The 25,334-nt window shown below is 40.1% G+C and overlaps 1 protein-coding gene across 14 annotated transcripts in view; it reads right to left on the reverse strand.

The window, feature by feature from the left end:
* The window catches only part of pcloa (piccolo presynaptic cytomatrix protein a), a 46,141-nt gene extending 28,527 nt beyond the window's left edge, over positions 1-17,614 (reverse strand). For 10 of the 14 annotated variants that reach the window (XM_057323590.1, XM_057323589.1, XM_057323586.1 and 7 more), the window contains exons 1-4: positions 17,209-17,611; positions 14,564-15,713; positions 12,138-13,226; positions 1,397-1,708 (exon numbers count right to left, since the gene is read on the reverse strand). In XM_057323590.1, the coding sequence (XP_057179573.1) occupies positions 1,397-1,708; positions 12,138-13,226; positions 14,564-15,713; positions 17,209-17,390 (2,733 nt within the window). In that variant the 5' untranslated portion in view covers positions 17,391-17,611. Of the gene's footprint in view, positions 1-1,396; positions 1,709-12,137; positions 13,227-14,563; positions 15,714-17,208 lie in introns of all 14 variants that reach the window. The other 4 variants (XR_008961897.1, XR_008961896.1, XM_057323595.1 and 1 more) reach the window with 2 other exon arrangements.
* Positions 17,615-25,334: the final 7,720 nt, after the last annotated feature.

The following is a 25,334-nucleotide window of genomic DNA, read 5'->3' on the forward strand; positions in this document are numbered from 1 at the left end:
GTTCTGTCAATGTTTCCTCTGTTTTAGGAGCAGCCTCTAAAATAGCTGGAAGGTCTGCATACTTCATTTTCTCTTCTGCATCTAGATTAACCTCTTTGTCTGACAAAGTCCCATCAGAAAGAAATTCAGCATTTTTGATGTCAGACACAGTCTCAAGAGTAACCCTCTGTTCTGTTGTCTTAAAAATCTCAACAATTCCACCTTGGTCGGCTTGATCTGACATACAATTTTTTATGTCTGTTTTATCTGTGCTCATGTTCTCCTTTGCCATTGAATTATCCTCTTTTTCCTCGCACAGCTCTGTACTCAACTGCTTATTTGAATTATATATAACTTTTCTATCTTCATTCTCCACAGTTTTTTCTGTGGACACAAGCTCAATACTTGGATTGAAGGGCAGTGATGAGGGCATGTCTAATTGTTTCTGTGACGTGGACTCTTCGGTTTCACTCTTTTCAGAGTTTTCTTCTTTGTTTTCTACAGAAACAGCATCTGCTATGAGATTAGAGTCTCCGCAAGTGACCTCTGACTTTTCAGAAGGGTCTATCACCTCTGACTTTTCTACAACAAGCTCCTCTGTCTCACACACATCTAAATTATGTTTTGGAAAAAACTGCATAGATTCTGTAACCTGGTTTTCCTCTGAACCATCCTCGACAATGACCTCTTCTATGATGCCATTTTTCTCAATTTGATCTGCATGATCTTCTAATCTCACAGAAACATCCAGATCAATATTATGAGATGGCTGATCATTCCCTGACTCAGCAAGGGTTGGAGCCTCAATTTGTACAGTGGCCTCAGGTTTCTCCTCTGGCACATTCCCTATGCTACTCTGATCGAGATCAGTAGTATCTGTCTTGATAGGATTTTCCCTTACAGGTTGGTTATCTACTGCATCTACATTAGAGGTGAGTGAGATCTCCTCAGAATGTTTTTCAGTAGCATGACTGTCTGGTTCATTGCATATAGGAGGAGAGCCAGCACTGGGCTCTGTAATTTCAACCTGCGTATCTGGCTCTGTTGTTTCAGTGGATTGTGAATCTACTGGAACAGCTTTTATGTAAATAGCCACATGGGCCTCAGTATGTTTTTTATCAGCGGTGTCTGGTATAGATGCTTCTTGTGTAGTTTCAGGCTCTTTTGTAACAGTGTTAGCATATTCTTGGTCTAGTACCTGGCACTGCTCTATCTCAGTTATCTCAGCTTTTTGCACTTCTGCATGGGCCTCAATTTGTTCTATACTTTCTCTACTTTCAACATCGGTTGTCACTTCTGAAAAATGATGTGAGGCAGGGGTATCTTCCATAACCGTTTGCTCAGGTAAAGTTGACACACCTTGTGTGTTTTCAATAAGGGTGTCAGGGGAATGTTCTGCACCCCCTTCTGGTAGTACCTGCATGCTGTCTGATTTGACCTCCTTAACTGCATCTGTACTTTTGACATCTTTAGCATCAACTTTGGCTGAGACGGGTTCAGCCTTGTCAGCTGAAGCCTGAGTTATGCTGGGCATCCGCATTAGCCCTTTGGCATGGGTGGCAGTGGGTGCAGAAGAGGAAGGGGTGGAGGATGTAGCGTGGGCTGGGGAGGAGGGAGGGGTGGGTTCGTGTTTGGCTGGCAGCTTGGATGGAGAGGGTGGAGGTGGCATATCCCCAAGTTGCCCAGAAAGAGCCCTTTGAGTCTGGCAGTTTAAGCAGAGCCATTCATTCTGTAAAACATAAGAGTGAATACCTTTATCATTTAGAAGTCTTGAACTATGAGGTTGCATTATTAAACAAAATATCAAACCATTATAACTGTACATGATGGATTTCGTTCAACACAATAAGTTTTAATGCTAAAGCTAAATAATAACAGCTTATAATAACAGAGTATCTGGAGTGCTTTTGATTTATGTAACTTTGTTATCAATTTATCATCAGTATGATATACAGTATAATGAAGCTTCACCAGTTTGGTGTCAGAAAGATTTGAATATGCAAAATGTACCTCAACTACAAGGTTGGTGGGTGTGTTGTTTGTGTTTTTATAAATGTCCATTGTTAATTGTATAGTACAGCCAACACATTGCTTTATGGTGTCAATTAAGCAGATTAAGCCATGATTTATGTTATTTCTCCAACTTTACAAAAGGCAAACTGAACCTAGCTGATGGGTATCGCAGATTCTCACAGTAGAGTGAGCTAAGCTTGTCTATTTAGAGCCAATTAAAACTGTTGGCAAACGCATAGGCCAGTGCAATAAAGGAACTGCTGTCTTTAGTTGTTTGTGTGGACTAGGATCCTTTCACCATAATTTACTTTGAGCAACCACATGGAAAAACTACCACTGCACACCGAAGTTGTCATTTGAACTGTTCATGATGTCACATTTTTAGCCCACTAGAATGCATTTCAAAGTTATCATTTAGTAAAAAAACAACTAAGAGATACATATGATTTTCATGCCATCAAGTAGATACTAGGCTAAGTGCGCCACAAACGGTGGCGTCAGAGATGAATATTACATGTTTGTGGGGGGATGTGAATGCCACATGCAGGCGGCATCCCTCTCAAGAGGAATCATGCCCCACTGGCTGACGTAAATCCAGAGCGATCTATGTTAGGCTCCAGTGCTGAGGCATGCCTGTGTACATTCTGTCCCCATGGTTCCCCCATGACTGAGCTGCAGGGTTTAGTCTAAATCTAGAGGCGGCATGGGATCCCTATGTCATAAGTTGGCAGACACATCAAGAAACAAATATTTTACAGCACACATGATGGTGTGTATTGTGGAATCAAATATGTATTTTGTAAGGGCAGATCAAGGACAAAGACACACGATCCTAATGACATACCATATGAGATGAAAGTGAGATGTTAATGTAACCTTGTGGAAGTTGTTTGTATTTCAGCAGTATTAAGTAAGGTACAGTATGTAAAAAGAAAAGGAAATATTATCCTCCCTATCAAATGACAACATCACACCGCCTGGTTAAAAGACCATGTTTACTAACAATGAAATGTTGGTTTTGTCAGGACAACGTCAACAAGAAGAAAATGCTGTTTATATGTTTCTTACTTGCTAATGTTATTAAAAGCATTGAGATTTAAAACAGGGGGAATGTTTTAAATAATAAAAACATTTCATCACTAAACATTGTCACAACATTGCAGTAATGTTTTCCAAATTACATAATCCATCAGATAAGTTCTTCATAATGATGTGTGCTATCACATTTGACTAAATGTTAAATGCTCTCTCATTTGTAAGTGGATAAAAGCGCCTGCTAATAATGCTAATAAACAAATGCAAATTTAAATGTACTTACAATGCAGCATGCAAATAAGAAAAATGAGTAATTCAAAAGCATTAAAAACAAGTTACTAAAAAGCAACAAAGGTGCATGTGCAAAATGAAATTTTGATCATATGTGAGAAATTTTGACCTAGATCAAAATGCATCTGTTTGACTTGAAGGATATAGAATCGCAACATAAATTTTGAGTCATTTTCTTCAATCTCTGGCAAATAACAAAATCCACCCCTGCATGACACAGCTAGACCACTCGTGTTCCAAATGCACTTGGTTTACTAGCCTTGCAAACTGAGGTGTTAAATCCAACAGCCTGAGAGGTGGAGAGATTGTAACTTATGCGAAATAACTAGAACTCAGTCAGTTACATGATTTGAGTCTCAGGCTATAAACAGTGCTCGTCTTCGCCCCGTTCATGCTTTCATATTTGCCGAGTCAGCAGACAGGGAAAACAGACACGGGTACATAGAGCTCTTTTATGAGTGCTCATATCTAATATAAAGTCAGACATTTTCAAAGCGTCTCAGGGGAAATTCTTTAAACAGAGGCCCCATTTTTGGGCACATTAATTTAGCGCACAAACCTGCATCCTCATGAAACGCCCATAAACTAGACGCAAATTGAATTTAGCACCGTTTCATTCTGGTGTGACTGCATTGTGTTCTGATTTGCATAATTCCTTTAGCAGATTGGATGCTAAAACAATACAGAACGAGCAAATGAACACTGTCAGTATGTACAGCTAAATTCTGAACAGACAAATGATTGCGTCTGAGATTTATTAAAGATTATTTACAAGCTAAGATGTACAGTACAAAATGCTTCAATGCTTCAAAGCAATGTCTCTTCCACACTCGCTGTGTTTGTAAATAGCACCCGAGGCTCATTTTGGATACAAAGTGAGTCATGGGCTGTGCAAACAATAGTCTTTTCTAAGGATGTGTGTTCTAGAAACAAATACAATTTACCGCTAATGCCACAAGAGTCTGCAATTTTGGCATTCATGTCCATCGTCTAAGTTGGTTCTAACTATCCTAAATTTAGGAGTAATTGCAAATCGGATTCATCTTTCTTTTTGTGTAAAAACACTTACATGCTTACGTACATGTTATGCACAAAAGCATGAATGGGTAGTTAATGAGAACCATTATCCTTAAGTGGACATTACTTACAGAGATCAATCTCTCATTTGCAATGTGATGCCCCGTTCAGAAAGATTTTCACTGGCTTTCTCTTGCTATCACACTAGAAATCGCTAACTCAACCCTACATAACTGAAGGAAAGTATCTACTCCCAACTCAAATCAAAACAAGGCTGTATAGCAGTTAATAAGGAAAATTGTGCTTGAAAATTCTAAACCAATGTTGCTAAATCTGTCAATAAAGGTGCGATACAGAGCTAAAATTATTTAAGCCCACAAAGATTACATTATTTTGCTAATGCAATCCACTACCTTGCAAAAATTAACTGTTACCAATAGTTCCTGCCAAAATGCTTACTACTGTTATAACTTTACAAGAGCGCAATATGTTAATATGGAACCGCCTCAAAACAGTCTATAAAGATCTTTTATTTTGAATGATCAAAATACCATTGTCAAATTGTAGTAGAAGCAATAACAGTGCAAGTGGCCTGAAAAATGGATTAGAAACCTTTGGAACACTCAAGTATGTCTTTGTTTGCATTATGTTAATAAATATCAAACAATTTTAATAACATATAGTATGGCACAGATACTTTTACATTTCAAAATGATACACATGTTGTTCAAAGACAAATGTATTTGTACACTTTCTGGTTAGTGGAACATGCCATTAGATAATATGATTCACAACACCTATGGTTAATACAAAAGGTCATCTGTGTACCACTATTGACCTTAAGAAGCTGGGAAGAGTAGTTGCAAGATGTGAAAGCTAACAAAGTGTAAAAAGAAAATTTCTGAGAAAAGGTCGAGCATCTGCAGACTGTTATCTACTCCAATAACATTTATGGACTTCCAAGTACACTTTACACGTCCAAATACTTTTTGGGGTCACTGTTCACGTTTTTGCTGTACAAAATGATTGTAAGTAAATGTTTTTAAGGACTAATAAAGCAGACTGTACATATGCCAATATTATGCTGCATATTTTGTGGACTTTGATGTTACATAAGACCTAATTCTCTACATAAAATTTTGATCAATAGCTATGCGTTTTCACTCATTTGTACGTCTATTGTAAACATAACTTTTTTTTCTGGATGCAAATAGATATGAAATCAATGACCTTTCCTCAGATTTCCTCCTCTCAGATCTAATATCATCTCCACCTCCTCTCTGAATCTCAACTCTTTATTTCTCCCCTCCTCTCACATCCGGCACCCTCGTTCTCTCATTATCTAGCTGCAGCAGGTCTGTGCGAGGCTGAGACTTCCTGTAAGACTGTGTATTGGCACCATACTGACTCCTGATGCTGCCTGCGTGGCTCAAATGTACCACTAAACGTACGAGACAGTAGCTGAGACACTTGGCTTAGAAACCTCCTTTGTAGTTTTGAGGCCATCTATAGGCTGGTCAGCTATATTTTGCTCAGCCATGAGCACATTTTTGACCAATAAAATGCTGGAAGGTCAATGTCCTTTTCACCCAATAGCATGTGTAACTGACTAGCAATAAGCAAGCAGAATATTATGATCTCCGACATAAACCGACACAAATAAACAAATCATGTTTGTATTCATGCACACATTCATGCACACATTGACAGGTATACTATAAAATAAATAAATAATAAAATAGAATAAAATAAAATAAAATAAAGTGTGATGTTCAGTATGTAGTGCAACTTAAAGTGGTTTATAATACATGTAAATATATGAAAACACAAATAAATTAAAGTCTCTAACTCACTCACTCTCTCTCTCACACACCTTTACCACATCTAAAAATACGACTGCTTTCAAAACATAAGGGAGAGGATAGCATGTAGTGGATTCTGCAGGAGTGTGTCTGGCCTAAAAGACAGGCTTTTGATCTCAAAGGAAAAATGCACACATCCATTCCATACCAATAAAAGCTCGCTGCCACAAAGAGAACCATCTCCTGTAATGCAGCCTGCAGACATTTTTGGCTCTGCCTCTACCACTTTGGCTATTTCTAACTCAATGCATCAGAGAGTACTGAGAAGCGGCTTTGTCTGCAAGACAGACAAACCAAAGAAAAGTCTATAAGTTAGCATTCCTAGTCATCTCAATGGAAGTTTCTCAACTGGTACCAAACCCGTCGCCATTTTTTTCGCCAACCACAGTTTCAGCCAATCATGTGACCAATCATCTCCAGTTTGCAAAAAAAAGACACAACGACTGAGTGATGGCAGAAAATATAGAAAATGGTTTGTAATGGACATTTTCCATTGAATTGACTGACTTCAAATGGAGAAAGATGCCGTGAAGAACAAAATGGTGAAGTTATGGGATCTTCAAGCAGGAAATAAGAGGACCATGCCAACCAGCCAAACCATGACCCAGTGAGACAAACAGACCATAGACAGGATGGAGAAAACATACACTTCAATTAAATTCAAATGATTATACCTGGTAGAAATGACAAAGACGAGGACAAAATGCAGAACAAATGGAAAGACCATTATGCAAGCACACAATTGGACAGGTTATGCTGTCGATGAAGAGAGCCAGAGGTATCAATGAGAAAATACAAAAATGCTGTCTAGCAATCAGAAAGCAGTTCAAGATATACACAGCAAACGTCATAATCAAACAGACAGGTGGACAGATCTCCATGGCGATGGAAGGCACACAGACATGCACGTCTGTACTCTGTACACATATAAAGTGATCAAACAGACAGATTGGGAGACAGGGGCGTAACTATGGGAACAGAACACACATACTGAGGACGATATGAGCACTTCATCAAGACGGATTGTCAGTTTTATGCTGAAATATTACGGATAATTGCCATAAATTAACATAAAGGTGTTTCTTAAAGATCTAAATGAAAGTTCAACACCACCTAATACACAAAGCAAGAATACTTTATAGACCAATGTAGAAGACATAAGCAACGCTGGGCCCAACGCTGGTCCAGAAGATCTTCCTGTTTGAGTTTTTTTTAACACTGCACAAACATTTGAACAAAATATACCCAACATCACATTTAAAACTGAATCAAAATGTTAAATGAATATCTTTAAGATTGAATTATACATGTAAGATTAAATAGAAAAATGAAACCAGAAGTGCGTCTGAACCAGTGTTTATGTTTTGCGAAGTCCTTGACACAGGTGAACAAGCGTCCCAAAAGTGAAATCGATTGTAAATGCAAAGTATTTCCGAGTGAAACTGGATATTACAAAATCTAAGGATCTGAATTCATCCAACAAGAATTGATTCTGTTTTGGTTAAACTTATGATTGTAATATACATCTGCCATTAGTCAGACAAACAGACTAATTTAAAATAATTAAATCAATGTTTATGTGTAAGACTGGCGAGAACGCCTAAATTAACATTGCAAAGTTTTGATAGTGCCACAGAGTCAAGATGTTCACACTTTTCTCAAAAATCAACCTAATTATAGGCTTAACATTAAGTTGTGATAGGAGGAAGTAAAACATAACATGCTTTTAAAGATAGCATAACTTCTAAAATAAGTGTTTTATATAATTCATTTTAAGATGTGTAGCAAAGATGTATCTTATTGAATTGCATCCATATTTGGCAAGCCTGAGTCAAAACAGGTCAAATGCAAAATGCGATTGAGCCTGCACTACAGCGATAGGGAGACAATAAAACAGTATAAAGCCAAACTCTGATTCAGGGAGGTGGTGGATTATGTAAAATCCGAGTTCTGTTCTGAGGGAGGCCAAGCAATGCTTTATGTGACCCGGGGGCAGAAATGCAGAGGATGGGGGAGTCAGCTAAATGTATTAGGCAGCTGGAGTGGGAGGTGGATGGGTCATAGTGGGCGTGAGAATGTGGGCGTAACCCTAGAGAATGGAGACATGACACAACCAGATACAGAGTCTGCATCACGAAAGCAAAAAAAATGGAAGTGAAATCAAAACCTTTACATTATCATTGTGCGAGAGGATTATTTGGGCTGTTACTGTATGCATGGAATGAGCAGATCATGTTTTGAGGAGGGGGCACACTGTAGGGAGTTACAACACATCAGGTGGCCGGTAAGTGACTCAAAGCCTGAGGCAGATGGCCAACCAAAAAAAACCAAGAGTGTGAAATCTAATCCCTGGTCCAAGTTCTCTGTGGGACTGCTGTGAAACTGTCAGCGCTGTGCCACATGGAAAAAGCGTCACACCTGATTTGTCCAACAACGGCTTGCTCATTAGCCAAAAGGGAAAAGGTTACATCTGATTGGCTAACAGGGTGTTGCGCAACCAAGAGCAGCCTTGCCAATTACGAGTTCCGTACAGTAAAAATATTCTGATGACTGAATGGGAATACGGAGCAAAGACCATTTAAGCAAAGTCTCTCCACTTGGCAGCAATATTTGCATTGCCTCTGGGCAGCTACGTAAGTCATACAAGACTAAGTCCTATATGGGATAAGGCTCATTAATTTCTATGAAATACAAAATGAAATGACATGTCAGCACATTTTTCAAAAAGTAAGGCCATACAAACAACAAAAGATTTTGAACTGCTGGTCCTGTAAACATTGATTCACAGATTGTAATGCCTGGGGAGAATTTCAAACCTCTCAATAACAAACAGCTAGGAAAGGCGAGAATTGAATAGGAATGAAGAAAATGACTTTTTCTGAGAAAAGAGATGAAATGGGAGTTATGGGAGATAATAATTCAAGTCATAAATCCATGGGGAGAGAACAAACGAGGTGGTGATACAGCACAACAAGGAATAAACTGCACTCGGGATAAGTGGAAAAACCCCATGGAGAAGCTGCGTTGCTACTGGAGAGACAGAAGAAAGAAAACAGAGAAGATAATCTTTGAAAGTGTTATAATAAATCTAAGTAAATATTGAACGATTTCAAGATATGGCTCTCAAATGGCCTACGGACAAAAACTAACAAAAATTCCTACACACAAACGCGCACTCAAAGATGCACACACGCATAAATGCTTGTCCCATGTTGTCACGGCAGCACACGCAGCATTGAAAGCTAGCAGTCTGAAAGACTAAATCTAATCTCCAGTGAGGATGTTCTTCAAGTGGACAGACTTTAGCACGGATCCTGATAACACAATGGTGTATGGCCCTTAGCTTTGTTGATCGGACCGATCTAACAAATAAACAGCTCTCAACAAAGGTCAAACAGTCAAAACAGTAGACATCAACAATAGCAAAAGAGGCTATTCTAAGAGGAAATGACAGGATTTCCAGTTGGGACGAGTGGGTGGTACTTGCCGCAGGTTGCAGCCAATGTGCAGATTTTTGGAGTTGACAGATTTAAAATAAAATCACATATTGTATGCTGTGCACAGAGCTAGATGTGTGATTTCATTTAGATGAAGGACATTCAATTTGGCACAGAATACCAAACATGTTTAGAGTAAATCTCATAATCGAAGTCATAACGTATAACCACTAGAAATCGTGTGAACTCACAAAACTCCAAACAAGCCTAAAACATGAGAATGTTTTTTATGCAAGCCTGTTTTTTCTTGCCAACTTTTAAATGGCCATGCATCAGACATTATAGCCATTTACAAAATCTTGCAGTGTAATCCAGTCCTTAACTCCTTATACCAGTGGTTCCCAAACTTTTTACAATGGCGTACCCCCCCCCCAGGGATTTAACATCATTCTGCGTACTCCCTTTTCTTACAGTCACAATTGTAGTCTCAAACATTTTTTTATTGCATTTTAAATAAGTGTAATTTTCTTTTATCAAACAATAAATGATATATGACTCATATATAAATAAATTACTCACTGCTTAATGAGACGGATGTGCTTGAAATGACTTGCATAACTCTGTGATGTTTGGTTGTATCGGAGAAAGTCTGAGTCTCAAATCATTCTCTATGCAGAGTCTGTGTCGATATTTGTTCTTTATGTGGGCAAGTGCTGAAAACCCACTCTCGCAAAGATACGTTGTGGAGAAGGGCAGTAATGTTTTCAAAGCGCGATCGGCTATGGCAGGATACTCTACATGCAAAGCTATCCAGAAGTCTGTCAGTAATTTTTGTGCGAAGTCACATGTGGTACGTAAAGATGTGCGCTTACGCATGAGTGGATGCATACTTTTTGATTGGATGTCATGAATTTGACCTTTTATGGCATTACGTGACTACTATTTTGCTGTGTGTACACTAGAGGGAGCACGTCTTTATATTTAGCTTGTGAGAAAAACATGCCTGGATGATTGTCAGGTGCGTTATAATGAAGTAAACAGTAGATTTCAGGATTTTGTTCACGTACCACCTCCGTCACCTGGCGTACCCCCGGGGGTACGCGTACCCCAGTTTGGGAACCACTGCCTTATACTATCAAGGAATCAAGTGTCTCAGACCAAGATGGTGGACACATTGATCCCAGCTGAGTTAAGTCATTGGCTGTACCATGTGAGATGAAACCAGACGCACATGCTCAAGATAATCTGAAATAGACTCACTGGATTAGACAGCAAGCACAAGCAACCTGGTGTAGCAGCCCATAATGAAACACACTAGGTGGTTTACACGTGACGTGAGTGCCAACAAATGTTGTGGTGCATGTGGCAGCAAAGCCCAACCCTTTCATTGATAGACAAACATGAGGCGAAGCAAGTAGCTTTGAAGAATTGCGTAATTAGCCAAAAGTTGCTCTCTCGCATGGAACATCATATATACAGTACTATATATATATATATTAGTGCTGGGCAACATTAAATTTTTTAAATCGCATTAGTCGCATGTAGCCACAAGTCAGAAAGCATTCAGACAGCAGTCTGATTCAGAAAATATGCTTTTGTTCTTATTATTATAAGAAAATTCCAATACAAACGAATAAAGCCATGCGTTAAGGGTTATAATAGAAGCCCACAATCTTTAAGGTTACACTCCTTTTGTAACAACTGATTTGGTTACCACCCCAATTTAGTGATTTCTTTCCAAGTGATTTATTTTTGTACCGTCTGTGAAACTTGCTAGAGTTGTTCTAGATTTCTAATGATGATAATGACATCATAAAGATACACAGATTTAGAAATGCAAGTACTGAGGCTTGATACATCTCTATGGCAAATGTTGCTTTGTCTGTCTCTCTCTGTACACTGCTGGGGAAGACCACTTTATGTCCCTCAGGAAACAATTATTAGCTCTTAGTCACACAGGCAGTTAACCTCAGTGGACAGACTAATGTTGATGTTGAATTTCTATTCAAGTAGAACTAGAAGAAAAAGCAGAACTAGACGAAACGTAATATAACACATTTTTGTAAAAATTAAAGTAACAAAAATCCAAGGCCTGTATTCTTCAGCGACAGTTCTGCATAAACCCCTTACAATGATTTTCGCCTTTTCTTTTCCAGTGTCTGTACATGTCATGTCAATGTGAAGGAAGTGATTCATTACTAATTCAAAGCCTTTAAACAAAGTTTCTCACTCCAATTTTCGTTTCTACCTCCTACCTTCTGTGTTCATTAAATAGCAAAGGCTAACTTCCAAACAGAAACCAGCCAGCTGGTGAGTCATCTGAGATGGGACCATGAGCCTCTCCCCTGTACTCAATACTCACACACAAACTCAATCTCCAGGAGCCTCTGACAACAGTAAAGAGGAGATGTAATGGGCAGGAGTTGATTTACGACCCTATAAACTTACAATTTGCAGGTTTCAATCCCAATTAGCATAGAGGCATTCTCTTTGAATTTCTTACCTCTGACAGATGTGGAGTGGGGTTAAATCCACACAGGTTGCACACAATCTTCTGGCACGCTGTACAGGTGTTGTAGTTGGGCGTCTCTACTGATCCCACATTCAGCTGTGCTTTACAGAGCGGACAGCAGGACTGGCCATCAGAGCCTGAGACTTGAGTCAAAGGCTCCTCTGCTTTCGCTGATTTTGAAAATGTGTCTGCCAATTCTTTTCCCTCTGCAGGTGCGGGTTTTGGAGATGCTGGGTCTTTGGAATAAGCGGGTGGAGTGTCGGGTGGTGACTCTGAGCCTGAGTCGGGGGGAGATCCAGGTGGGGACTCCGCACCTGACCCAACGGGGAAATCAGGGGGCGATCCTGGAGGAGATTCAGGAGGAGACTTTGGTTCCTCCCCGGTGATGAGATTGGTGGCAGAGCTCAGGATGGACGAGCCAAAACCGAACATTTTTCCAGACACACTTTCAGATGACTGAGATGATGGTGGAGGCTTCGCTGACTCTGTGAGCCCGGTAAATCCACTAAAAAGTTTCCCAGTGACCGACTCACTGGCCTGAGCTGTGGAGCCACCCTGAGGTTTGGACGCTCCACCGAAACTACCAAAGAGTTTCCCTGTGACTGATTCTGTGGCCTGGGTACCCGCAGAAGGTTTTGTTACCTCTGTCAAACTCCCAAGACCAAACCCACCAAAAAATCCCCCTCCGTCTTGTTTTGGGGTGGTTTTTGCAGGAGAAGGCTGGGGACTACCCTTCGGGCTTTGTGCGGGTTTTTGAAGCGGAGGAGGCTGTCCACGCTTGGCCCCTGGTGGGCCAGGCTGGGGTCCCTGTGAGGCCTGTTGTGGCCCTGGTCCAGATTTTGGTGTTGCTGGAGGTGTAGATCCTTTCCCTGTGTCAGCAATACTCTGTTGTTTGGTTAGCATTGGGGGCTTCTTCCCTGGCTCACCCTTGGAAGGTGATCCAGACAGTGGCTCTTTCTTTTGTGGGGAGGGAGGGGCTGAGCCCTGCTTGGGGGGCTGTTTCATCATGGGAGGTCCAGGGGGTTCCATGCCACCCACTGCCCGCTGCATCTGACAGTTTAGACACAACCATTCCTTACCCTGTAAGAACAACCAGAGAGTAAGTCATGCATCACAGAAACGCATAATATTATTTCTGATTTAGAATTGCATATATTATACATATAATACACAAAGTCATTACAAATATCTCAAAATGCTTCATGTTGGCGATTCTTCAGTTAAGGGCAAAACTACAAAAAATTTAAAGTCTAATTATGTTTTATATACATTTACAAATGTATACAAATGTGCTATCCTGTCATATAATTTTTATCAAAACAAATAAAAAACCCTACAGTATGATATTACAAAAAACCTATGACTGTTTTTTGTAGTTTTATTGGGAGTTATTTCAATGCATCTAAAAAGTTAAAAACTCTGGGCAGTGGCCAAGCCTGGAAATGTATTATTTCAATATGCTTGGAAAATCAATAAAGAGTAATTAAAGAGATGCAGTAAAAGCCCAGATTACACTCTACCCTGTAAAACCAAAATTATTTTCATTACTTTGAAATCCTTCTGAGAAACTGAATAATTCCACTGATTGAAGAATCACCAACATACAGTGTAACACTGAAGAAAAACATTTATAATACGAAGAAGCACAAATAAAATATTAATTTGCTGTGAAATTCCTGTTATTAAAAGCCATTCATCCTCGTTGGATAAAATTGCAATAATAACAGATTGACATAGTAAGCTACAAGAGTCACAACTTTATGGCCTAATTACTGGAATTTTGGTGCCCTTTTAGTGTATTGGGTTTGATTATGGTTTCATTTCAATTTCAATTCATGTTGGATTTACTTTCAGCATACTTTAATTAAAGCTCATAGATGTAGACTCTCAACACAGTGAAAAAAACATGTTTCTGTTTGGGTGATGTTAGTGAACTCGATAAATGTCTGCCCTCTGCGGCAATACTTTTCACCAAATTTCAGGATGAGAGGAGACTACTGGAGGCTGTGTCTCGAGCAAAACCAATAAAAGGTTATTAAAACAAAACCCAGCATGGCTTTAAAACACCTTAATAGACAGATTTTAAACTGAGTTAACAAGAGTCTTCCATTTTTAGTCACAGAATATGGAGTCTGGTGGGACGTTTTGCTTTTTTCTTATTTCCTCCTTTCTCATTTGTTCGTATTTCCTCCAGAACTCGGGAACAAAAAAGTGATTTAAAAATATATTTGTCATAGCATTTGCAGTGCTTGGAGAGATATAAAGAGCTGTGAAAAATTCTTCTGAAAAGGAGAATCTTTTTTATATAAAAATTACTGTCATTTCATCTCATTCTTAATATTAATATCTGGACCATGCGCCTTCGTAAAGACAAGTGTGAGAACTATGAGTGAAGACAGCAGATATATGTCTCTTACCTCAGAGTCTGGGGGACTGAATCCGCACAGGCTGCACACCTGCTGTTTGCATTGAGTGCAGGTGTTGTAGTTGGGTGGCTGGTCCTTGGCCTGCACATTTAGTTGTGTAGACTTACAAAGAGGACACATTGTCCCGCCAACTTTCCCCTGGACAGGCCCAGTTTTACCAGGCCCTTCTGTTTGAGTTGCTGGACCAGGTTTACCCTGCTGCTGAGATCCAAGTCCACCAGGTTTAGGCCCTTGCTGTTGAGGTCCCGGTCCACCAGGTTTAGGCCCTTGCTGTTGAGGTCCCGGTCCACCAGGTTTAGGCCCTTGCTGCTGAGGTCCCGGCCCACCAGGTTTAGGCCCTTGCTGTTGAGGTCCCGGCCCACCAGGTTTAGGCCCTTGCTGGTGAGGTCCCGGTCCACCAGGTTTAGGCCCTTGCTGCTGAGGTCCCGGTCCACCAGGTTTAGGCCCTTGCTGCTGAGGTCCCGGTCCACCAGGTTTAGGCCCTTGCTGTTGAGATCCCGGTCCACCAGGTTTAGGTCCTTGCTGTTGAGGTCCCTGCCCACCAGGTTTAGATCCTTGCTGTTGAGGTCCCGGCCCAACAGGTTTAGGCCCTTGCTGTTGAGGTCCCGGCCCAACAGGTTTAGGCCCTTGCTGTTGAGGTGCCGGTCCACCAGGTTTAAGCCCTTGCTGTTGAGGTCCCGGTCCACCAGGTTTAGGTCCTTGCTGTTGAGGTCCCGGTCCACCAGGTTTAGGCCCAGGACCACCAGGCTTGCCTTGTTGAGGTGGCTTACCCCCTTGCTGTGGAGGACCCTTCCCGGCCCCACCCTGTGGACCAGGAGGCTTTCCATCCTTCTTGGAAGCCCCATCCTCCTCCTCATCATCACCAAAGAGGCTAAATTTTGGGATGCTGGCAGAGGAGACCGCAGAAGAGACAGCACTTAGGGGATTGGCCCCACTTAGGAAGCCAGATGAAAACATGCCGGTTCGTGGCTGTTCTGGGTGTTTGGGCTCCTGCCGAAAACGTGATTCAAGGAGACTGAGAGAGGAGGGGCTCCGTCCAGGCTTTGGCTTAGGAGGCGGGCCCTCTCCAAATGCATCTACAGTCCGACTCTTACTGAGACCCGATAGGGCTCGGGTTCCACTAGCTTGAGTCTCTGGTGGTCTGTGGAGTAAACAGACATAGGGTAAATGTTTTAGTCAACCCAAGAAAAAATCTCCATTGTACTTTTACAGCTAAATCAACTCAATTTATTTGTGCACTGCTACTCTGGATAAATTCCAAAAATAAAAGGCAATGCAGACAAAGTTGTCAAGCAATCAATCAATAACATAAAAGTAAAAACAAAATTTATATAAATCTTAAAAGACAACATGGCGAAAGCATTAGTCAAACAAGCAACACACATATCCTCAATCTGATAACATGTGCATTTTATTATAGCTGTCAACACCATCTGATACATTTAACTACAGCAATAAATCTATTCAGACACATCACTAGTCCAAGGATTTATTTCAGCACAACAAACTTTAAACAGTTAATGCTTGTAGCGGGTGTTATTTTACATTAATGTTAGTGTTATGTATTTTTTAACCTATCAAACAAGACTGTCACTTAATATCCAAGATAGGTCTACCGAGTGGCGCTTTTCAGCACCACGGAGATTTTCAGCACCACGGACAGCGAACAAATGCATTTTAATCGCATAAAATGGTCGGTCCTCGTTCTCAGGTGTTCTACACACGCATGCCCACTAAAATAACCAAAGCGATCAACGAGTACGATGGCATCTGTGCTTGCAATGCTATATATAGTCATATTAATATTTATACGCCCTTCCCCCATTTGCGCTTGGGTAAAAATAACAAATTTACGCCTATGCAACTTTAAAGACACGATAAAATGAGCTTTCAAATAAGCACTGCTTGTGTTTTATGAAAGGGAATGTCGGTCGCGTGCTTTCACGGGATTAAATGTTCACACACTTGTGTTTAAAGGCTTGTTATTTTCAGGCAGCGCTCATGACATCACCTACACAGCCCATAGGAGGAAGATGGAGTGTGCATGGAAAACGCAATGGGTTAGTACAACACAGATCTGGATGCACAGATGACGAATATGTAGCCGAGAGAACGAGGATCATTCATATTTTTAACAAGAAATCTACACTGCAGGACATTTGATTTCTGCAAATAATCTTGGAGTATTGTGGACGGAAAAATAATCGAGAAGCGATTTCAAGACAACAACATTGAGGAAATGCGATGTGCACATCCACTGACCCTTCATAATAAAGATAACCACCCTTATTATGGACATTACGCATAGCTTAAATATAGAAGTGCAGGCAAAAGTGTTAACATTTGGAAGTACTATTTAATCAATCTGCAAAACTGGACTGCATTACATCTGCTATAAAACGATGGTTCACACACAGCCGATCAACGCTCTCGATTACAATTGCGTGCGTGAATGGGTGTGATCCTGTTTTGCATCGGTACCGCTGTCGTGATGTGCCATCATGCAATGCCCCGATCACAACACACCTCTTTCAGCACAAGAACGAGCGCTCGGGCACTGAAGGGATGGACATTATCATTACTGCATTCATTTATAAAACGCTGTTTTGCGCGCACCCCTACGCGCTTCAACTTGCCTGGACTGCGCTTTGGCCATAGCGGCCACGAGCTGCTTCCTCTCCTCCTCGGACAGACTGCTTAGGTCTGCCTCCACCCCTGAGGGCATCTGGATGAAGCCACCCTTCCCATCGGATGCGAGTCCCGCGGGTAATCCAGCGAGCGCGCCTTCACCGCCTTCCGCGCTCGCTTCGTTCCCCATGATCGAGCCCCTTTCTCTTAATGAGTCTTAATGTCCGGATTAAGGCGACGGTCTCCGTGTCCACGGTTGTTTTTAACGCTTGTCATTTTATTCCTCCATTTTAGTCGATGGTCTTTTTGGTAAAAACGCGCATCCCGAGCGTAGAGCCTCTCCGTGCGGGTCTAGGTCTACAGTTGTACGCCTGCCTCCTCCATCCAACGCGCATGCCCCGCCCCTCACAGGTGATCGTAAGACGTCGCCGTTAAAAAAAAAAGAATTAAAGGGGCAAACCGCCTTGAAATTAACTAATCTAATAATAACCCTATTTATTCGGCATTCAGAGGTATAGCTAATAATTTCTCAATTAGTTAACTCTTTTGGACGAGAGCAATCGGTTTGTTATATGGTTACAAAATGTATTGTAACATTACAACTTACCACGTTACACACATTACCTACAGATATTTAATCGAGGTATACTTGCTTAAAGAAAATAACTTTTACAAAATTCTAATGACTCACATGACAATAATAGAAGTTATATTGGTTTTAATGGACACTAAAATGGGCTCTGTGGGTCTCTCTAGATAATGTGTTGGCTTCTATTGGTGGGATGTCATCTGGCAGATGGGAGCCAATATATTTACCATAAATAGAATAAGACCCATAACAATACTTCATGTTTTCCTTAAAGTATGAAAAAAAATCTATTATAATGCTGTATCAACTGGTAACGCATGGTAAGGCTGCCTGGAATACACGCTGGCTCACATTTTATGTCCAGAAAAAGATATATATTTTAAATCTTTGCTATACGGTCACTTCTAGAGTATCTGAAGTTACTTCCTTTTCTAGGCTTTAAAATGGTATAAATATTATAAAATTTACGTTACATGTTCTATATTATAAAATAAATGTAATTGAAATTATTGTAGTTTAGACTAAAATTGAAACAGAGCTTTATCCTCTATTTAGAGCTTCATACCTGCCGATAGGTTTAGTCATCAAACCACTGCCTACACCGCGCTCGCACACATCCATTCACAGACCCACTCTGTGCGTATGTCTCCTGCTGAATAGGAATCGTGAGTCACTGCATCAATATGTTCCATAAGACATCAATGTGTTATTGGCTCATCATAGCTTTGCCAAGGGCTATATAAGACAGAAGGAGACTCTTCATTGACTTTAACAGCATCAGTTTGGGAGGACACACTGTTCACAATGCAATGCAAACTGTTGTTTATCCAAAAAAATTCAACATCAGATGGTATAAAACCTTATTGTTTATGCCCCACAAAGCAAAATCACACGGACATATTGATGCTTACATTATATTAATTTTGCTCTATGCTACATGTCATTAAGTAGGCCCTTGTTCTTAAAACTGTGCACTTGGAACTGAAAGCCCCAGACATGCAACTTATTATTCTTAGCAGCCTTGAGGAATGACTAAATAAAACCCAGTCTCCATTAGCAACCTTTATTTATTCCCACGTTTATGCAGAGATCAAGCGGACTGTAGAATCACAATCATTGTAACATCAACACACCACTGAACCAAACAACACACCTAACAAAAAAATCCAAAACAAAACGATAGATGATAAAATGATAGAAATGTCATACAGGCCTATAAACATATTTATTAAAGTATAACGGGTGACATTGAGTAGCAAAGTAGAGACAGGGCCAGTAAAAAAATCTTTGTAAAAGTAGGAGCATCACTAAAATGCTTAAAAATACTTACAAAAACAAGACATTTAGCTGAAATATGTAAGAGTCATTCTGAATTTACAGACCCGTGAGGTGACATATCAATTTATATAAATTTGACAGATTACAGGTACCAGTGTTAATTTTTGCTGCTTAATGCTATAGAGATCATATTACCCGCCCTATTGCTGAATTATTAAAGACATCTCTTCTATATCTCTAAATCTCAAATACAAGACCCCAGAGTCATGGCATAGTGGTTAACAAATAGGCATTTGACCTTGTGAGCCATGTTTGACCTGTGTGTTCGAGTCCGGCCTGCTTTATTTTGTGTCCTGTGTCTAGTGTAAAATCAAAAGCGACACAAAGGCAGAGAAAATACACGAATAGCGTACTTGGGAATAGGGTCGGAACCAAACTCTGCAGTAAAGAAGATCACCAGAAATACATTTGAGCAACTGCTTGTGGATGTTTACAGTATCATATATGGTTCAGTTCTGAAATACTCGTACCAAAGAAAAAAAATGAAACAACCTTCACAGGGTTAAAAAGTCAAACGTGCTTAATCACAGCAGCCCAGAGCGTAGCTCTCCCGAATCAATGCCTGTGGATGTCTCTCACAGTGCGTGAAATTCCACGATGACGCTGTTTCTCAGCATCCATCGCTGTGTTAGTGAGAGCAACACATTCGTACACGCTTAGGCATCATTCGGCCCTTTCATATGGGTCTTGGTCAAGCACTGAGCGGTACACAAATCGAGTCATGCTACTGCATGCTATTCCTGTAAGTGGATATCAGATTCCTCTAATGGTGTTTCTGGCTTCCTTATAACGGTGGAGGTTAAGCGTTATCCTCTCCGCCCTGCTTAACAGCCCAGTGACGGCTGTGTGATGTGACAGCGGAGGCTTATTCAGCCTAGTCCAGAGCTCCGGGGGGAATTTGTCCTCTGTGCGACCAGCTGGAGTCCCCAGGCTACATAGGAAATGGACTCTTATCAAGAGCCACAGAGCCGTACCGATCTCTACACATCAATTAATGAGATCAAACGGCATTAGCAGTACGTTAAGCCCTATATTACTGCTATCTGCTGTTGACACTAATCACAAAATACAATGACAGACAAGACACGGATTACGATTATGGCAGTTTGGGGTTATTCTGTCCTTATTCCCTCTCTGTCGTCTACAGTGATGAAGGGCAACCCGGAACAGATACTGAGGCTTTCCTCGCACAGGGCTGACCATCAAAGCATACGCTAATGACCTTAACGCTCTGGAGCCGAAGTAAATCACACACACAAACATATAAAGTAACACACACATACATGTAGAGGGCACAGTGCTTAGACTTGTGAAGACGGTTTCAAAACTACAACGTAAATAAACATTAGTGGGCATGCACGCTTTTGTGGCCCAAACTTAACTTCCGGTACACAGCCACAAAGAATAGAGTCCCTGTAGACAAAGTCCGTTTAGGGAAGTAGTGCCACTCAGCAGCTATCTTTGTAACGCGCCTCCGGGCAGTTTTTATGTAATTCAAACAAGACGTAAATGGAAATACTGATATTTCTACAATCGGTAGCTAAAATCACAATTGACAAATTTAAAAACGACATTTAATAATGATGTAAACTGTACTGTAACGTTTGTTTCCTATGGTCAAACTGCGCTTAAAAACATTATCATTTTGCTTTAGATACTGCGCAAAGCTTCGCTAGGGCGGCCATGTTGAGCGTTGCGTTCACCCCCATTCATTTCAATGGCAGTGAATCTTGTTAATATTAATATCTTTGCTGTAGATTATTTCTTATAACAAGCAAAAGAAATAACAAGAAAATTACATTAGCTAGCAAATTAAAAGTACGTCTAGTCAAGTTTTAATTTGGTTACCAGTAGAAGAAGCGTTACTTGACTAAACTTAAATGCGACAAAGTTAAACGACCCTTTTATCAAATTGTTTATTTAATAAAATTAACATACAATAAAATATTAGTATAAATTCATATGAATGTAAATGACATAAATATAGTTATATTATTAGCCACTAGCCAGACCGATCAACAAACACACAGCGGAAGTTTGGGTCCGATGAAACTGTCTATAGGTAAGACAGAACATTTTTTTACAGGTTTTACTGTACTATTTACTGTATTAATACTATAAGTAATTTTAATTTCAAGTTAATTTCTGTATGGGCACATATCTAGGCTAGAGAAAAGTTATTGAATAGCGAAGCATACTGTTACACCATTTCGGGGTGTGATTTTATTAAGTTCACTCACTCACATAAAGAAAAAACATTTAAAGCTATTGGAATTCAATTAGTGGTTTCTAAACAGGGTGTTTGAAACCAACATACGAAAGTACAGAAAACTCCAGAAAAACAACTTTTTGAAAAATATCCTGGTCTGCCCTAGCCTATTTCCTACCAGACCCTATCATGTATGTTTAGTATGTATGCAAGTGTATGTGTGACTTACAGCGCACACAGAAGCAGAGAAGTGTAACTGAAGCCTGAAACCCAATCACACACACAGCGCGTCACTCATTAAATTTGAATATGTGCTTCAATACAGAAAATATGGCTTGCATGAGTCGGCAAATGTCTATAAGGGAGATAAAACACCTCCACAACAAAACAATTCACACGTTACGAGCCTCATATGAACCATGACTATCCAAAAAACAGCATAGAAGTCTTTATACACAATCTGTAATAATGTTATTTGATGTTTCAGGCCACCTGTGAATACAATACTATGGCTGCAAAGGTGATATAAGGCTCACTGGTATAAGAAGTGACTGCGCACCCTCGCACACACAACAGGTGGAAAAGTTATACTGTAAGTTCTGCTAAACTGAAAGAATTAAAAAGAAAAGAGTGACATTTTTAAAGCAATAAGGTCACATACCTTCGGGATAAGCTGAAAGTCTGTTTGCTGTGGTACTTGAGAGTGGACAGGTCCTGGTACCCTCTGTTCCCTCGGGACACCGTTTCATTTGTGATGTATAAGTCACATTCTTCTTAGACAGCCTACATGGGCCTAATTCCTCCCTTAACACCCTGATTTCCCTCCCAATGAGCACTTATAATTGCCCGGTTAAAAATACTCTCTTAAAGGGGTGGTGTTTCTCTCCTCTCTTGCTTTGCCTTGCATCTGCCTCGGTGGAAAGCACACCACCTTTAATTCTCTAGTACACACGCACCTCTAATCTGCTTTCTTATGAACCACCGGCCAATCAGAGAGTCTAGAATAAGACACAAATAGAGCTGAAGTCACTTATACACAGTGCACATTTAAAAACACCTGCATGCATGAATAATAATATACAGAGAAAATCTCACGAAGCTAACTAAAAACATGTATAAATACAAATAAAAAAATGAAATATTTTATTATACGTTGTACAAATTGTTATTTAATTTTGGACCATTATGATTTTAATTAGATTTTTTCCCAATTGAAGGAACAGTTTACCCACAAATGGTCCCCTTTGACTTGACCACAGTCATTTTTATTCCTACTATGGAAAGTCAATGAGGACCATTTTTTGGGTGAACCATTCCTTTAAGCACATTTCCTATTATTCTCAGTAAAGTGAAAATCATTTCATCTAAGAAATTGTACCTTAAAAGATTGATGCCAGGGTGAGAAGGACTGACAAGGCAAATCTGTATTCCAGAGTTCCTGTAATTCTAATATTGTCATGTTATTATACAACTGCCAACACAAATTGACACCTGACCTGAACCTGAATTTTGAGCTGACACTGTTAAGAGACATTTTACATTATTGTAGTTTACAGTCTCTAAACTAAAGGGCAGATTTGACAGAACATGCCCTTGACAAATCCATTACATAATAAGGCTCCAAGTACCTCTTTCCTTGTGCGTGTAGACATTTATTCAGGCCAGAGTCAAACAAAGGACATGCTTTTCGTCACTTTCCTTTTGATGGTATCTTAAGGTCACTGTTGTATCCGAGATCCTGACTTTCTTCGGCCACTGCCAGCCTGCTCCCTTTCTGCAAATCAGCCCAAGTTCTCACCTGTCAGTCAAACCGCTACTGTAAGATTACTAGTTTTCCCATGTTGCTTTGCATAGATTGTTCTCCTTTAAAAATATAAATTATAATGTACCAGTTTTGTTGGATGGGGAATGGTTTACAGGAAGTTAAAGTTCATCCCCTCCAGCGCATGCTGTGAGAAGAAGAAAGGCATCACATACTAATGAATGCAAACTGTGGTGAGATCGCCTCTATACCGCTCCAAGGTCTATGCCTCAAAGCTCTAAATAACAGACTGAAAATAACATAGAAGAGATTTGTTAAAGAGATGGGCGAGACAGGGGAAGAAATCAAGAAGGCAAGAAGAAGGGGGATGGAGAGAAGGAAATTCATTAGGTGTGGTGAAGTGTACCATGTTCATCAAGGGCAGACCTCGTTTTAACTCTATGAGCCTGAGATTAGGGGCTAACGGGGGTTGAGCTGGGTGACCGGTTGCTGACTTCATTGTGTGTGCTGTGATGCTAAATATAAATGTACTGCTTGAAACCTAGACAGGAGGGAGTCTATTTCATTATGGAGTAGGAATAAAAAGGCACCTTCTTGTCAGATAAATTTTATGGCTGCCGTTCTATCACCTGATGATGATCGGGCCACTAGGGTACATCCCTCAGGGATCCAGCGTTTCCATAGTAACCAAGCACTCCTGTCCACCTGGGAGATTGTAATTGGGGGGTGTTTAACTGACACTTCTCAGACAACTGTGGGAAACAAGCGGCTGATTATGCTGAGTTTGGATGTAAAGTATGACGTGGTCAGCGTTCATTGTTAGGAGAAACGTGATACTAAATTAATCTTCCAGCATAGTCAGCAAACAATTTCATGACCTAGATTGCATTCATATTTTTACTTTGTTATAAAGAGAGACTCTTTGACTGGGCTATGACACAAATCCTTTTTCTACAGAATGGTCAGGGCCAGGATGTGATTGGGTCGGATAATGGCCTCTGATTCACATATAGACAAAACATCTACAAGAACACACTCACACATGTTTTGTACACTCATAACTGTGTGCTTATCACGCACGCACTCTCTGAGTGACACGCTTGCTTTCTGAGGACGTGGGTGACATGATGGATGTGTTGAGGGCAGCTTGCTCTCCTACATAAATACACTCTCTTTAGGTCAAGCCATGGCCAATAACATTCAATTGAGTTTGCACCTTAAAATCAACACTCCTTAGTTATTCATAGCATTTAAAGAATATGTATACAAATTACATAAAAATATATTTGTAACGGTATGTCGTATACAATCGCTTGCAGCATAAAAAGACGTTGCACGCCATCTAGTTGCTAAGCGTCTGAACTGCGTGCTTAAAGACACGTCATTTTCATGAAATTAAATTTCTTTACAAAAACTAACTTCAAAAACATACATAAAACATACTTCTTTAATTTATGCTGGTAATACACCTACAACTTCTATCGTATCCAAGTAAACTATTTTCTTTACCACTTCTACAAATGTAACCACACATGCATAAGCGAATATCAGGTCACTATCAAAATTTCTTGTCTGCTGCTTGTCTTATTTATTCACTTTTTACATTTTATTCACGGCAAGCTACGTTGTAACGTTTAATGAACAGAAATTTAACAAGTAGTTAAAAATGTTTGTATACATTTTGCTTTGCATTGACGCTATTTAAAACAGTCAATTTCTAAACGTCAAACAGAACATCAATAGAACATTCCAAAATAAATGAGTTAATCATTATAAACATTACAAGAAGTAAAAAAAAGCAATATTTTACTCACCTCACTTCCACTGTATGTATAGGCCTATCTTTGCAATAACGGGGGTGTTAAGCTCCAAAAGTACCATAATATTAGTCAGTACAACTCCTGCAAGTCATTCATGTCCTCTAATGCCATATGAGTGCTTTGGGTACAAAACAGAGCAAATTTGTATCTGCTATTTTTAGTCATTAGTTACATTAGTCACTTGCAAACATTAGCTACTACAACAGCGCAGAGCCGCCGTTTCTTTGAACTTGGCGGGTGACGAGACACGTGACAACACGTATGAGGGTTGTCGCTCCTCCTCTTTTTCTTTATAAGGAAGCTAGCGCACTGCGCTTCCGGTTACGAGCATACAAAATGCGCACTTCTTAAATCCCACGCAATTTTGTAAAACTTAAGGACATACAATAAAGTCTTCTGCACACTTTGTTCAATTA

Source organism: Triplophysa rosa, linkage group LG24 (assembly GCF_024868665.1).
Source record: "Triplophysa rosa linkage group LG24, Trosa_1v2, whole genome shotgun sequence".
Taxonomy (NCBI): Eukaryota; Metazoa; Chordata; class Actinopteri; order Cypriniformes; family Nemacheilidae; genus Triplophysa; species Triplophysa rosa.